This window comes from Rutidosis leptorrhynchoides, chromosome 3, assembly GCF_046630445.1.
Source record: "Rutidosis leptorrhynchoides isolate AG116_Rl617_1_P2 chromosome 3, CSIRO_AGI_Rlap_v1, whole genome shotgun sequence".
Lineage (NCBI taxonomy): Eukaryota > Viridiplantae > Streptophyta > Magnoliopsida > Asterales > Asteraceae > Rutidosis > Rutidosis leptorrhynchoides.
Genome location: NC_092335.1, coordinates 6,050,901 through 6,067,632, shown reverse-complemented (window position 1 = coordinate 6,067,632; position 16,732 = coordinate 6,050,901). Strand labels below are relative to the sequence as shown.

The 16,732-nt window shown below is 32.8% G+C and overlaps 2 protein-coding genes across 2 annotated transcripts; both read left to right on the top strand.

The window, feature by feature from the left end:
* The first annotated feature begins 10,718 nt into the window (after positions 1-10,718).
* LOC139897412 (uncharacterized) lies at positions 10,719-12,076 on the top strand. Its single transcript, XM_071880105.1, has 2 exons — positions 10,719-10,929; positions 11,493-12,076. The coding sequence occupies exons 1-2, from the start codon at positions 10,719-10,721 to the stop codon at positions 12,074-12,076; spliced, it is 795 nt and encodes a 264-aa protein (XP_071736206.1).
* A 1,292-nt stretch (positions 12,077-13,368) lies between these two features.
* Positions 13,369-13,976, top strand: LOC139897409 (pectinesterase inhibitor 4-like). The gene is given in 2 exon segments (XM_071880103.1): positions 13,369-13,864; positions 13,867-13,976. Coding segments are annotated over 2 exon segments (606 nt in total).
* The last annotated feature ends 2,756 nt before the right edge of the window (positions 13,977-16,732 follow it).

Genomic DNA, 16,732 nt, shown 5'->3' with positions numbered 1-16,732 from the left:
TAAGATACATGGTGATGATTTGGTGAATGCAACGTTTCCTTGAAAAATATGCCATGTAAGACTCCATGCACATAGCTTGTCTAACATATAAGCAAACAGCGGAAGACTTCTAGGGAACCTGAGAATAAACATGCTAACAAGTGTCAACACAAAGGTTGGTGAGTTCATAGTTTTAATGCTTTGCATAATCTGTACATAAAGGTGGATCACAAGATTTCAGTTGTTTCATCCAGAAACGTTTATCAAAATATTCTACGAAATTGAGCACCCTGGTAACTAAACTTAACGTATATATAATTTGTACCCTTTGTATAATCATCTTAATAATACACGTAAACCAACGTGTACGCTTCTCAAATAGCATACGTCCGTTAAAAGGCTAGTGCTCTAGCTCGGACGGGGATATCAAGCCCTATGGATCCATATACTTCTACTCGCGCCCACCAATTCTTATAACTGGCAGTTACTAGTTACCAAAGCTAAGGGATTTTCGGTTCAAACTCAGTGTAGAATTTAGTATGTACTTGTATCCATTGTGTTCAAAATAAAGTGCATGTATTCTCAACCCAAAAATATATATTGCAAAAGCATTTAAAAAGGGAGCAAATGAAACTCACCTTAGCAGCATATAAAGTCGTTCACCAAAATGTGACCGAAACTCGGATTACCAAATAACCGTAGATCTCAACCTAGAGAACATATGTTGGTCAATAAATGTCTATCAAGCTAGGTCAGGTCATAGTGTATCACAATCCTAATGCTCGAGATCGACATACAAAAGTTATCCAAAGTTGTTTCAAAAAGTCAATTTTGAAAGTTGTTTAACAAAACGAGACGTGTCCTATATAAGGATTCATTTACTCGGCTGGTAATATTGAAAAATTCACTTTATCAATCTTATTAACAAGTTGTTTAAATATCAATTGCAGATTCAAAAACAATTTCAATTAACGTTAATCATAATTCAGTTGATCCTAACTTTTAATTCGTTCACCGAAATTATGCGGTTTCTAAATGAAAAGTTATTGATTTTTCGCCAGCTTTCCAACGACATGCATATCATATACCTTTTATCAGTAATATATGTATTTAATTCGTGGTTCATCATACTATCTAACGACAAAATTTAGCATAAAAGCATGCATAAACATATATACTCGAGCACTAGACATGTATACACTATTAATATATAAAAGATAAGATATGAATGCTCACGTATCAATATTGTGATTCAATATTGTAGGAAAGTACGTAGACGTAACAGAGATGATAAACACTAGGTTTGATTTGCAAGCAATACCCACGAACATTACCCATAACCTCCAGAGCTATAACCCATAGTTTCCTTAGCTCTATCCCGCTCGAAAACCCATTTTTGAAAGTGACGCACTCATAACCTCGTCGTAATATTTTATGTATAATATTAATAATAATAATAATAAGATTAATAATAATAATATTAATCTTAATAATAATAATAATAATAATAATAATAATAATAATAATAATAATATAGTAATATAAATAATAATATAAATATAAATAATAGAGAGATCAGTGTTGTATATGTGTGTGTAAACGAACAGAAATCGACTGGAATTTATAGATGTCTCATGTCCAGCCTTCCCATGTGATCGCATGGGTTCACAAGCCTACAGCCATACGATCGCATGGCCTCTAAATCCAGCTCACGTTGTTTTTGTCCTAAAGCTTGTCGACATATTTTTATATTAATATATAATATATATAATATATATATAATTAATTATATATTATATTAAATTCACGTGCATAGTTGACTTGTAATTTTCATTCCGATAAGTCATACGTCGTCACTTGACTTATGTCCCAGTTTCGGTTTTTTGAACGTCCTTTCGTATACTGAGAAAACTTGTACTTTACGTGTCGTGAATCGTACCTTTGTCAAAATATAGTCTTAAATTATCCATAAACTATACCACTCGAGATATAACTTATACATTTGAGGGTTTTGTTCATTTACTTCTATAAATCATCGTCTCGCTATTTGTTAATATATATATATATAATATATACATTTTCATTTTGAAATAGTGTTTTACTGTAGCAAATAGTCATTTTCGAAAACACTGTAGCTTTTCGGGTACTGTAGCAATTCGAAAATACTGTAGTAAATTAGTGTTTTACTGGTTCATCTTAAATGTTTTAGTTAACTTATCTAAATATTAATCGAATGTTACTATCGTTTACTAAATAATTTGAAATCATATATATATATATATATATATATATATATATATATATATATATATATATATATATATATATATATATATATATATATATATATATATATATATATATATATATATATATGCACATTAAGTTATATATATATTGTTCGTGAATCTTCGAGAACAGTCAAAGAATAATTGATTACATGAATATAGTTCCAAAAATTTGAGACTCAACATTACAGACTTTGCTTATCGTGTCGAAAACATTAAATTATTTAAAGATAAAGTTTAAATTTGGTCAGAAATTTCCGGGTCGTCACAAGTAGTATCCAAAAATCTAATTTATTAATCTTATAAATAAGTTGTTTAAATATTAATTGTAGATTCAAACACAAATTCAATTAATGTCAAACATAATTCAGTTGATCATATCTTTTAATCCGTTCATCGAAATCACGTGACTTCTAAATGAAAAGTTATTAATTTTTCGATAGCTTTCCAACGACATGCATATCATATTATTTATATCAGTAGCATATGTATCAAATTCGTGATCCATCATAAACTATCTAATGACAAAATTAAAGCATACAAGCATGCATAAACATATATACTCGAGCACTAGACATGGATACACTATTAATATATAAAAGATAAGATATGAATGCTCACGTATCAATATTATGATTCAATATTGCAGGAAAGTACGTAGACGTAAAGATAGTGGATGACTGTATGGTTGGTCTTGGATTCACGAACAATATCCCGAATAATACCCAATATTTCCTTAGTGTAAAACGGTTTGAAACCCAAATTAAAACACCCTCATATATACTTTATTATTATTAAACTTAAATTAAAATTATAATTATAATTATAAATATAAATATATTGAGACAGATTGAGAATGGATTCAGAAAAAGATGTGTTGAATTCGGCAGAAGGCTCGTGCCTTTTATAGGCATATTCTGATTTTTACAGCTCCGCGATCGTGGAGTTTTTGTGCTTTACAGCTCCGCGATCACGAAGGTGCGCATTTCCAGCTCACACATTTTTGTTCACTAGATTGTCGACATAATTAATTAATTATATATAATTTATATAATTTATATAATTATATATATTATATTATATTCTTGTGCATAGTTGACTTGTAATTTTAGCTCCGTTGTCTTGTACATTTAAGCTCGGTTTATGTCTCGGTTCCGGTTTCTCGAACATCTTTCCGTACGCTTTAATATCTTGTATTTTACAGTTCGCGATAAGTACCTTTATCAATAATTAGACTTATTTGCCAATAAATTATCTTATTTGAAATTTAGCTTATACATTTTAATATTTTGGTCATTTGCTTCTTTAAATCGTCTTCTTCTTATTTACTACAATATAATTAATAGTATTTTTACATTAATTGTTCGTGAATCGTCGAGCATAGTCAAAGGGTAATTGATTACATGAATATAGTTCCAAAACTTTTTGAGACTCAACATTACAGACTTTGCTTATCGTGTCGAAATCATATAAAGATTAAGTTTAAATTTGGTCGAAATTTTCGGGTCATCACAGTACCTACCCGTTAAAGAAATTTCGTCACGAAATTTGAGTGAATCCTCATGGCCGACAATAAGTATGTTTTTATGACTCATATGAGTTGAAAAGTAGAGTTTTATCAACATTGAGTAATATAGATAAAACAATTTAATCATGCGAAGAGTACGAATGAAGCTATCACAAAAGATTGAGATGAGTAAATGCAGCTTCGTCTTAACCGGTGACGTAATGACGGTTGATTTCCGAAATTCAAGGAAATTAAAGAAAATCTTCGAAATCTAAATAAGATTTGATTCTTCGGTAATTAAGGAAATTAAGATCTTATTTGATTAAATGCGGTCATCTGTCTCGATTGATTTGTCTGATATTTTGATATAAATTAACCTCTTCCGTTCCATAATTTTCACCACTTCTTTACTTCCTTCGTCAATTCATACTTCCTAAGATTGTGAAAAATGCTCAATCCTGTTCTGATTCTTGATATTATCCTAACTATCGCATCTGTCATTCTTCTTTTCCATTTACCATCGGAAGAATTTATTCACTTCTACTATTACCTTGGGGTTATAGTATTTCTAATTATCCCGTGTCTTTATCTTGCTATTCACATAGATATACACGGTTTGTAATTTCTGTGTTGTTATTGGACTTTATATTTTTCCTTCTATTTTGGAGTTCCGTGATTTTGTTTTTTCTTCCCGACTTCAAGTCAAGTGAATAATGGTCCAGAATTCGTAGGTATGGAGTTTCGAATGATCATAATATACAAAGTAGAAAGGAAAGGTAATAGCATGATTTGATTTGTCAAATTATCAGAATGTCCGGAAAAGACCGAATCATCAAGAAAATATTTTCTTGATAGTTTAGAGGTTAAATAGAATGAAAGAGTTATGTAACATGGTTCATGATGAGGGTATGATCTGTGAACCTTTATCATGTTCCATTAGAAACTCATCATGACTTACTGTAATATAATTACGTTGATCGAGTGTCATTATATTCCTTTCAAAAAAAAAGTGTCATTATATTATACTAACCCATGCTTCAATTCCCAACACTACTTCAAAAACATTCATAATTTAAACTCGAAGGTTTACAGAATATAAAAACTAAACAGTTTCCTTTATAATGTAATACACATAACGCGAGGATATAAATAATTTCGGATAATAATAGTTATGAAGATATCTTCAGAAATATCGAAGATATGATGAAAGGTACTATGATATCTTAGAATTTCTAATATCGAATGATGATAAAGAAGATTTGTCCGTAAAGGTTTAGAGTCAGGAGCAAGGTATTCGTTAATGACTTCAACAGATACTGAATCATTTGGATTCTTTGAAGGCAGGTATAGTCTTTGTGATTTATCAACAGTCTCCTTCATAGTTTGCTCAATTCATTTTTCAGTTCTAAATCTGAGCTTTTTCAACACACCACTCTTTATTATCAAACTTTTGACCATTAAGACCATTTACAGTTTTGCTGCTTCATCAGCATTCAAAGTTATCATAACCGAATTGTCGGTTATCAATCCGAGGTGTTTTCAAGAGTTTGAAGGGTTTGAATGAAGATTGTAATTGTCAAGATATATATGATGTTCTAGAATTTTGAATGATACAAATATTTTTCTGGGTTTTATGAATAGAAGTGGTGTTCTAGCACAGTTTTGAAGTCAAAGTATAGCTTTGAAAGATATAGGGCTCTAAGAGTGATGATATTGGTTATATCTCGACTTGGATTCTGATATATTAGAATCAGAATATGTAATTAAATTTGAGTGAGAATGGTTGCTCAGGTTTCTATGAATAAATGTATATCATTGTGAGAGTAGTGGGTATAGTTAATGATTTTTGAATCAAAATTGAAGAATGTATAGTGTAACATATTAATTGTGAACTTAAATATTTATCGGGTATTACCTACCCGTTAAAGATTTCACAAGTAATACTTTGTATAAAAGAAGTATCATTACAGTCTTTATGAAAATATATGTATGTATATTTTCTTCATATGTAATACAGATTTAATGAGTTAATATCATATTAAGCTCATTTGATTTTTGGCTGGAATTAGAAATGAATAATCTATAAAACATTAGAGATTACATAATCTTCACGGAGTATTTCACTAATGTAGTCAATACTTTATTATTAATTCTTATTGATATTCCTCGATGAATGATATTGGTGTTCGTGGAATTCTTGTGAACTTCGCCAGGTACGAATAATGTTTTCTTAGAAAGTTTCGAGTATATCGAAGATGAAAGTGTAAAATCAAACATATAATTGAATAATACACTTAATTTATTATGAAACGGAATTCATTGAGTTGAAACAGAGATTGCAGTTAACGATGGTGTTAATCGAAGGATTATAGCATATTAGTAATATGAATTTAACCGAGTAGTATCTACCCTTTTTCAATTCATACATAATAGCTTAGTACAAAAATATATATATATTATGGTTTCAAAATTTATATATATAAGATTTACATATAAATTCTTCAGTGGAAATGAGTTAATACTTCATAACTCGTTATTTAAATATACTCATTGGTGATTGTGGTGTCGATATCGTTGATGGTTATGGAGCTTGTGTTGTTGATAATGACGATGATGCTGGTGGTACTACTGGTGGAGCTTGTATAACAAATCTAACTTGTAATTCACGCACCATTCTTGTCATGGTTTCTTTTCTTCCCTCTATCATCTCTATTCATTCACTCATCTGATTTACGGTTAGAACTAGAATAAGTAATCTCTAAAACATTTAGAAACAACATATTCTCTGAAGAATATTTCTTCAATGAAGTGATGAATCGATACTTCATCGTTTATTGTTGTTGGTACTCCTTGGTACCTATGGTGAGTATGATGTTGATGTTCGAAGTACAGTTTTTAGATGTGATATTGAGGTGTGGGTTGCGGATGTGGTTGTTGGTGGTTGTAATGATACTGTTGGTATTGATGATGGTGGTACCGTTGATGCCAGTGATGCTGCTGGTGCTTGTGGTATTGAGGTTTGCGATGTGGATGTTGTTGGTGGTACTAGTGTTGTTGCTGTAGACGTAAGTCTATCTTCCAAATTGCGTACTGTACTTTCTAGAAACTCCATTCTTTCTTCAAGCCTAGCACGAAGCTCTCTAACTTCTTCCACTAATCCTACTTGATTAGTAGTCGGGAGTAGAGGCTGAATTACTAACATAATTCTATGAATGCGTTCTTCGCGAAATATTCAGGCAAAGAGTGTGAAAACGGTATTGCGAATTGGTTGACCGGTGAGCGCGTCAAGTTCTCCGATGTCGGGAGGTAAATTTGGTTCGCGGTAGGGTTCTCCCTCTTCATTTCTCCAGCGAGTGAGTATGTCTCAAACCCATCTCCATCTCCTCCAGAAAGAAGTGTAGTCAACCAGTTGAGGCACTTCGGTCACACTACCTTCAGAGTCTTCAGAATCGCCTTCGGAACTATATGAACTCAAATTTGGTACAAGATCCATCTTACACGATCAGCTAAAGAATTTTCGATACGAAATGATTTTTGGATTCGGATGATATTCCAATTACATAGAATGCCTATATATAGTCCCGCAGATTCCGTAGATTACGGAGGAACTTTCGAAAGCTGTCAAGCAGAGTTTATAGTAACAGATACGTTAAGATGTGAATTTTGTCTATACACTATTCATGAAATTAATGCAGTAAGATGTGTCTTAGACTTAAGATGATAAGCAGGCAATTTTCGACAAGAAATGATAAGCAAAACTCGGTAAAAACAGATACGGTCATAGTCCAGACTCACTAATGCATCCTAACAATTACCAGTTAAACACACTAATGCAAATTCTGGTTCCCTATGACCTCAAGCTCTGATACCAACTGTGATGACCCGTCCAAATCCATTTAGACGAATACATCATTCATCAATTTCATAGTGAGGTACTGACCTCTACATGATACGTTTTGTAAACATTGCATTCTTTTGAAAAGACACACCATAAATGAATATCAATTTCCAAGGTTTTCGATATCTGATGAATTCTACATATAGACAATCACCTTAAATAATAGTTTACCATAATACATCCGTTGTCAATGTAGTCAAAATAAGATACATGGTGATGATTTTGTGAATGCAAAGTTTTCTCGAATAAATCATGTATGACTCCATGCACATAGCTTGTATAACGTATAAGCAAACAACGGAAGACTTCTAGGGACCTGAGAGTAAACATGCTTAAAAGTGTCAACACAAAGGTTGGTGAGTTCATAGTGTTAATGTTGCACATAATCTGTATATAAAGGTGGATCACAAGATTTCAGTTGTTTCATCCAGAAACGTTTATCAAAATATTCTACAAGATTGAGCACCCTGGTAACTAAACTTTAACGTATATATAATAAGTACCCCTGTTTTAACATACACGCAACCAACATGTACAATACACGCAAACCAACGTGTACTAAACTCAAATAGCATACGGCTGTTTTATAGTTCAGGCTAGGGTTTCTATACCTGGAACAGACGGGGATGTCAAGCCCTATGGATCCATATACAACTATTTACGCCCACCAGTTCTTATAACCGGCAGCTACTAGTTACCAAAACTAAGGGATTTTCGGTTCAAACTCAGTGTAGAATTAAGTATGTAAATACTTGTGTCCATTGCATGTAAAATAAAGTGCATGTATTCTCAGCCCAAAAATATTTAAAGCATTTGAAAAGGGAATTTATAAATTCACCTTAGCAGCACATAAATTCATTCACCGAAATGTGACCGAAACTCGGAATGCAAAATAATCGTAGATCTCAACCTAGAGAACATATGTTGGTCAATACATGTCTAACAAGCTAGGTCAGGTCATAGTGTATCACAATCCTAATGCTCGAGACCGACATGCAAAAGTTAACAAAAGTCATCTCAAAAAGTCAACTTTGACAATTGTTTAACAAAACGAGACGTGTCTTATATAAGAATTCATTTACTCGACTAGTAGTATCCAAAAATCCAATTTATTAATCTTATAAATAAGTTGTTTAAATATTAATTGTAGATTCGAACACAAATTCAATTAATGTAAAACATAATTCAGTTGACCATATCTTTTAATCCGTTCATCGAAATCACGTGACTTCTAAATGAAAAGTTATTAATTTTTCGATAGCTTTCCTACGACATGCATATCATATACTTTATATCATTAGCATATGTATCAAATTCGTGATTCATCATAAACTATCTAACGACAAAATTAAAGCATACAAGCATGCATAAACATATATACTCGAGCACTAGACACGGATACACTATTAATATATAAAAGATAAGATATGAATACTCACGTATCAATATTGTGATTCAATATTGCAGGAAAGTACGTAGACGTAAAGATGGTGGGTAACTGTATGGTTGGTCTTGGATTCACGAATAATACCCCGAATAATACCCAATATTTCCTTAGTTTAAAACGGTTTGAAACCCGAATTAAAACACCCTCATATATACTTTATTATTATTAAACTTAAATTAAAATTAAAATTATAATTATAAATATAAATATATTGAGACAGATTGAGAATGGATTCAGAAAAAGATGTGTTGAATTCGGCAGAAGGCTCGTGCCTTTTATAGGCATATTCTGATTTTACAGCTCCACGATCTTGGAGTTTTTGTGCCTTACAACTCCGCGATCGCGAAGGTGCGCATTTCCAGCTCACACATTTTTGTTCACTAGCTTGTCGACATAATTAATTAATTATATATAATTTATATAATTATATATATATTATATTATATTCTTGTGCATAGTTGACTGGTAATTTTAGCTCCGTTGTCTCGTACATTTAAGCCCGGTTTATGTCTCGGTTCCGATTTCTCGAACGTCTTTCCGTACGCTTTAATATCTTGTATTTTACAGTCCGCGATAAGTACCTTTATCAATAATTAGACTTATTTGCCAATAAATTATCTTATTTGAAATGTAACTTATACATTTTAATATTTTGGTCATTTGCTTCTTTAAATCGTCTTCTTCTTATTTACTACAATATAATTAATAGTATTTTTACATATAATTGTTCGTGAATCGTCGAGCATAGTCAAAGGGTAATTGATTACATGAATATAGTTCCAAAACTTTTTGAGACTCAACATTACAGACTTTGCTTATCGTGTCGAAATCATATAAAGATTAAGTTTAAATTTAGTCGAAATTTCTGGGTCATCACATATTATGTCTTTAATGTATGTTGATATGATAAAAGGAGAAAGTAAAAGTAAAGGTAAAACTGAAAAATAAACCGTAAGTATATTAATTTTATAACATTTTTTAAACTGCGCATATTTTGTCTGGAGACAATTAAATTGAGATGGATAGAGTATACAATTGTGATAAGTTTGGCGGAGGAGAAAAAAATAGGAAAGCAATTTGTAAATCATACGTGATTTATTTTCTCATTCCCCCAATTTATTGGGTAATGCTCCATTACCAGTTTCGGGTAATGCTCCATTCCATTATACAAGAAAATGATCAACGCACTTGATCATGCCATTACATATAGGACATAGGATTGTATGCAGATCGAATCCTCGTTTATCCAATTCATTTTTAACTAAGGCCACTTGCTATGTATCGCCACCCACCACCGCCACTAGCCGCCTGGCGGTAACCACCACCACCAGCAAGTCGTGAAAGGGACCGCCAGTGGGTCTAGCAACAGCTCTAACGGACCACTGGTGGGGCCCACTCGAGTTTTATTTTTCATTTTTTTCTTTTTTTTTCCAACGGCTATTTGATTTTTTTTTCTTTTTCACTTTTTTACTATATAAATACAAACACATACTACACAAACATAATCACACACTCATGCTACACTTTCAATTTTTATTCTATATCAAACACTCTCAACCTTCAATTCATATTTCCACAAACAAAAAAGAAAAAATTCAAATGGCTTTGGAAGATTTATTACTTTCTGAGAGCGAAAGCGAGACGGATAGTGATAGCGCAGAGTCCGATTCCGATGAAGATTTAATTCAAGAAGGTTACAACACGCTTAACTTACTCGATTCGCTTGATGCAATGGACGAAGAAGATGAGGCTCGAAATTCTCGTACAATTATTAGAAGACGCCGGTTACAAAGAGACCGTATTGATACCGGTAATCGTTTGTTTCGCGACTATTTCTCCGATAATCCAACATTTCCTGGTGATTATTTTCGAAATTGATTTTGAATGAGTAAGTCATTGTTTATGCGTATTGGTCATGGTATTCTATCCTATGATTCTCAACCGAGACCCGATTATTTTAAATTTTTTGATCAACGATACGATGCAACCGGTCAACTCGGTTTCAATATTTTTCAAAAGTGTACATTGGTCATACGTCAATTGGCGTATGACATTGCGCCTGATGCATTCGATGAGTATTTACACATGGGCGCATCAACGTCTCGTGATTGTTTAAAAAATTATTGCAAATGTATTATTCATATGTTTTCGCGAGAATATTTAAGGAAACCAACTGAAGAAGATGTTCGTCGATTGCATGCCAAACATTTGGAGATGCACGGTTTTCTGGGTATGTTAGGTAGTCTCAATTGCATGCACTGGCCTTGGAAAAATTGTCCAGTTGCTTGGCAAGGGCATTACCACAGGGGTGATCACGAAGGACCAACAATAATGTTCGAGGCGGTTGCGTCCTACGACATGTGGATTTGGCAGCTTTCTTTGGTCCAGCAGGTTCGAACAATGATATTAATGTTCTTAATGAATCGGATTTGTTCGAAGATTTATTGGATGGTCGAGCTCTGGAGGTCCGTTACACTATCAACGGGCACGAATTTACAAAAGGGTATTACTTGGTAGATGGCATATACCCAGAATGGGTAACACTTGTCAAGTCGTTTAAATGTCCAATTGAGCCAAAAAATGTAAAGTTTAAACGTTTTCAAGAAGCCACGAAAAAAGACGTTGAACGAGCTTTCGATGTTCTTCAAGGTCATTGGGCAATACTAAAACACCCAGCAAGACCTTTTAGTATCAATAAAATACGTCGAATCATGTACACTTGTGTTATACTTCACAACATGATCACCGAAGACAACGAGTGCAACATATGCGACCTCGAAGAGGATTATCTCCGCGAACGAGAAAACATGCCGCGACGTACTTGGACGGAGAGAGTTGCGCTCCAAGATCGGGTGGATCGAGAGATGCGAGAAAAAAGAGCGCATCATGTCCTTCGCAACAATTTGATCGAACACATCTGGACACTCCCGGATGATTATATTGTTCGAAACAATTAGAGTTATTTATTGTGTGTTTTTTATTTATGTATTTTTATTTTTTAATTATGTAATGTTTTAATTTTTAATAATGTAATGTTTTTATTTTATTTAATAAAATGGTATTTGTATTTATTTATTGTATTTAAATAATAATTTGAAATTGGTTAAAGTTTGAAATGGAGTGTATGATAGTGAGTATTTAGTGAAAGGAATGTTAAAGGGTTTGTGCTGATGTGGAGCTGATGTGGCAGGGAAAATGATAGTGAAAGGGTTGTACCATAACAAGTGGCCTAAGAGTCTTTTGTTATTAAAGAATGCTAAAAATATCTCTTAAGGGAAGTTGTGATGTGGTCTAGCGGTTGGTGGTCTGCCTCCTTTAGGGGAAGTCAGGAGTTCGAACCCCGTTGACTACATATTAAAAACACAATTTTATCCCTGCCATGAAGTATCCACCTATGACACCTTTCCCATATCGTTTCGGGGAGTAAAGGAGAGGGGATTTTACTTGGCCGTGCCCTTGGATAGGTTTCAGGGTTTCCATCCGGGCAGCGATGGGGGCGGAGTTATTATCGCTGCATCGGCATAGTCGAAACGGGAGATGATCAAAACGGGTGGTTTAGTCCACCTCGAGTAATCCCAATATATATATATATATATATATATATATATATATATATATATATATATATATATATATATATATATATATATATATATATATCCCTTAGGGTACATTTAACTATAACATATCTAACTTTTATAAAAGCAGCTGATATAATTTTACATTATAAATATTGATTTTTAATATTGATTTTTCTTATTTAAATTTAATATTAGTATTTATTTGTTAGGGCAAATGGCGAAAAAGTAACATATGATACCAAATTTTACGATAAAGGTAATATGATTTTTTCAAATGCCCGAAAAGAATTACGTGTACCAATTTTTGTCCGAAAAGGATTATGATTTTAAAAAAGTGTGCAATTAAGGTAATATTGTCAAATTTATTAACGATCGTTAGTCAAATTTCGTTAAGTGTTCATATGTGTTTTACATGTGAGAGACAAAATAACACGTAATTCTTTTCGGACATCAAGAAAAGTCATGTTATCTTCATTGTCAAATTTGATATTATAGGTTACCTTTTTGAGTCATTTGACTTATTAGTTATGACTTTGTTATTTTTATTAATATAATATATAATATAAATAAATAATTTCCCTGAATCCTATAAGTCTTTTATAAATTCTTGAGCAACTTCTTGGTTCCTTCCCAAATTTAATCCTATAACCCAAACACCAAGAACAATCATGGAACAACCCAAAATTCTCACAACATTATTTCTTACAACAACACCACTTTTAGTTTTATTACTATCAACATTCCCATTTGCATTATCCACCACAACAATCATTCAACAAAATACATACAACACATTTATCAAAACATCATGCAGCTCAACCACTTACCCTAATGTCTGCCTAAAAACTCTCCTCCCTTACGCTACCACTGTCAAGTCAAACCCTTATAAACTGGTCAACGCCGCCCTCTCAGCCACCCTCAGATCCTCCAATGCGACCCTTTCCGTCATATCCCAGTTATACAGAACCCAAAAGATCAATAAATGGGAGGCTGCTATTATTAAAGATTGCATTGGTGACATTAAAGATTCCATGGGTGAAATTAAAGACACTCTTAAGGTAATCTCGGGTATTTCTAAATCCAGTGACAAGAGCTTTGCAATCTCGAATGCTCAAACATGGACAAGTGCTGCTATGACGGATGAGAATTCGTGTCTTGATGGTTTTCGGAACGAAAAGTTAGTACATCTGTTAAGAAGAAGATAAGGAGTAGCATTGTGAGTCTTGCAAGGGTTAGTAGTAATGCTTTGTATCTTATCAATCATCTTTCAGTTTAATGTCCATCATTATACTTAAAACATATTCTAGCTTTGATGATGCATGCTTTTGCTTGTCTTTTTGTATCAATATCATTTTTAAGTTTTTATACTATTTTAATTTAAGATTCATTGATTGTGAAATAATATATTTATATTTAGAATCAATCAAGGGATATATAATGTACTTCATGCTTATCATACAAGTTAATTCAGGATTCATTGATTGTGAATGTTGAAAATGGTATTCCATAGTGAATTAATTAAGGAAAGGTATGAGCTAAAATGATATGAGAATGGAGAATAAAGTAGAACATATAGGAGTATCTATATCTAACAAAGTAACAAGGTTGAAAATGCAGAGTATAACTTTAACTACCAAAGGGCCATTGAACTAGGGTATCGCGGTGGTCCTTCCAATCAAGAGGTTGAGGGTTCGAGGCTTGCTTAGGACAATTTGTATATATATTTCGTTGCTACTTTGTGTAGTGATGTGTGTGAGTTTGCCTTTCAAAAAAGAAACAAAGAAAGATTACGCATGTGTCCATAAAATGACTTTCGAATCTCCCTTTCTCGCGAGGGATCGAGTCAATTTAGATGATGTGATCGAGTGGATCTCATGAGTTTAAAAGAAAATTCCTGTCAATTAATGATCTTAAGCAATCAGTAAAGATCTTAACAAAATTATCAATTTTTGGAATAGAGTATTGTTATGTTTTTACTCCGCATCTCTATTACACTATTACACTATTATTATATCATTATATTATATTATATTATATTATATTATACTAATATACTAAAAGGTCAACCATGCTATTGTTCGCAGTGGCAACTTAGTAATTACCCCCAACTTCGGGAGTAATTTTGGTGAATCATCTTTTTTCAAAGTTCTATTTCATACCTTTTTTTTTACATTTTTCTCACTTTTATTTCATTTTTTTAATGTTTAATCGATCAATCGTTAATCATTTTTATAAACGTTTATTTAACCGACCGTAAACTGACTATAATCAGCCTGCTGCGAAGCGCGAATTTTTTATATTCGCCTTTCTTTTTTATTCCTTTATTTTTGTAAATGTTTCATCAACTTGCCGATAAGTTTTTTTTGAACGTTCAACAAACCGACCATTAACTAAAAAAACCACCCACATCGAAGCGAGTTTTTTTCCCCTCGTTAGTACTAATAGCGGATCTAGCAAGGGCTGGTGGGTGATGACCCCTAACCAGCCCAATAACGTCGTCCATGCCCAGATAGGTAGATATTTCTTGAAGTGGGGAATCCTTTTTGAAATAATTAGTTATAGACTTGTACGTAGTAGTTATTAATACATTAATACATTAATACTAATACATTAATATTAATACATTAATACATTAATACATTAATACATTAATACATTAATACTAAAAGTGGTAGGGTTTGTGGTCGTTTGGCCATCCCCACCACATGAAACGACATTTTTTCAAACCCAATCCCAAAAAAACCAAAACACCCCCTCAACTTTTACAAGCTTATAAAAAAAACCTGTACTTCAGGGGAGTAAACTGTCAATTCTGAAACTTAAAATAAAAACTTCCCCCAACGCCTTCGACAGTCTGTATCTTCCTCCTCGCTCCGATTCAAATTTCACCGAGAACTCTGTTAAACTCGAAATATTCTTGCGAACAAAACGAGACTAACTACGTTCGAAACGGACACTTTTTAAAAAACGCTAAATACAACGACAGCCTGTATCTTCCCGCTCGCCGCGGCTTAAATTTTTCCGACAGCGGCATCAGGCTCGAAATAATTTTATGAACAAAACGATATTGACTACGTTCGAAACAGACACTTTTTAAAAAACGCTAAACACAACGACAACGAACATATTTTAAAAAACACTAAAGACGACGACACCAACAATAACGCATAACACACGAGCCGTTTTTTCTTCTGTCAATAAAACTGCGTTAAATATGAATACGCGGACCGAAAGACCCCGCCGCATCGCGCGGACTGAACCGAACTAGTTTATTTATATTAGACGAAATCAAAACTGAAACCAAGGAAGATACCCAAAAAAAAAAAGACCATTAGCAATTTTTTTTATTTGTTTTGGAAGTTTCGGTTCTACATGGTATATATCTAAAACATAAGTTGTGTTATATTTCAGTAGGCTTATAACTACCTTTAGTGGCCTGGTTCAATATATTCAAATTGAAAGAACCAATAAAAGAGAGATGTGTTGTAGAAGATATAGGAGAGAAAGAGGTTGAAGAGGTGTGATGTATTTAATGTATATGTATGTTTTTGTAACTTACATTATGCACATATATATAGTACAAATTTTACTATCCATATTTGACTAATTACTATCCATATTTAACTACTAAATTTACAACACTCCCCCTTGGATGGTAATTTTTTTAAAGAGCAATTAATACTGCCTCGTTAAAAACCTTGCTAAAAAAACCCAGTGGGATAAAACTTTAGCTAAGGGAAAAAGAGTGCAGCATAGAGTTGACTCCCCCTCAAGTAGACAACGCTGAGTCGTCACATCTTTTGAACTTGCCTCATGCCAATATTGTGAACGTATGTTTTGAAAACAGCGATTGACAGTGCTTTGGTATAAAGATCAGCAGAGTTGTTGATTGAACGTATCTCATTTTAATCTGGTTGTCTTTTACGAGATCTTAAGTATATGAGAAGAATCTGAGGTTTTCATCTGAAACTGTATCATCTAAATCTTTTATGTACAAGTTTGACCCATGTGATTTGTCTACAGTCTCCTTCA

Excerpts from the sequence above, each read along its gene's own strand:
- LOC139897412 (XM_071880105.1), top strand. The coding sequence starts at position 10,719 with ATGGCTTTGGAAGATTTATTACTTTCTGAGAGCGAAAGCGAGACGGAT. Across the intron at positions 10,930-11,492 it reads AAGAGACCGTATTGATACCG|CTTTCTTTGGTCCAGCAGGT; the intron begins GTAATCGTTTGT and ends TGGATTTGGCAG.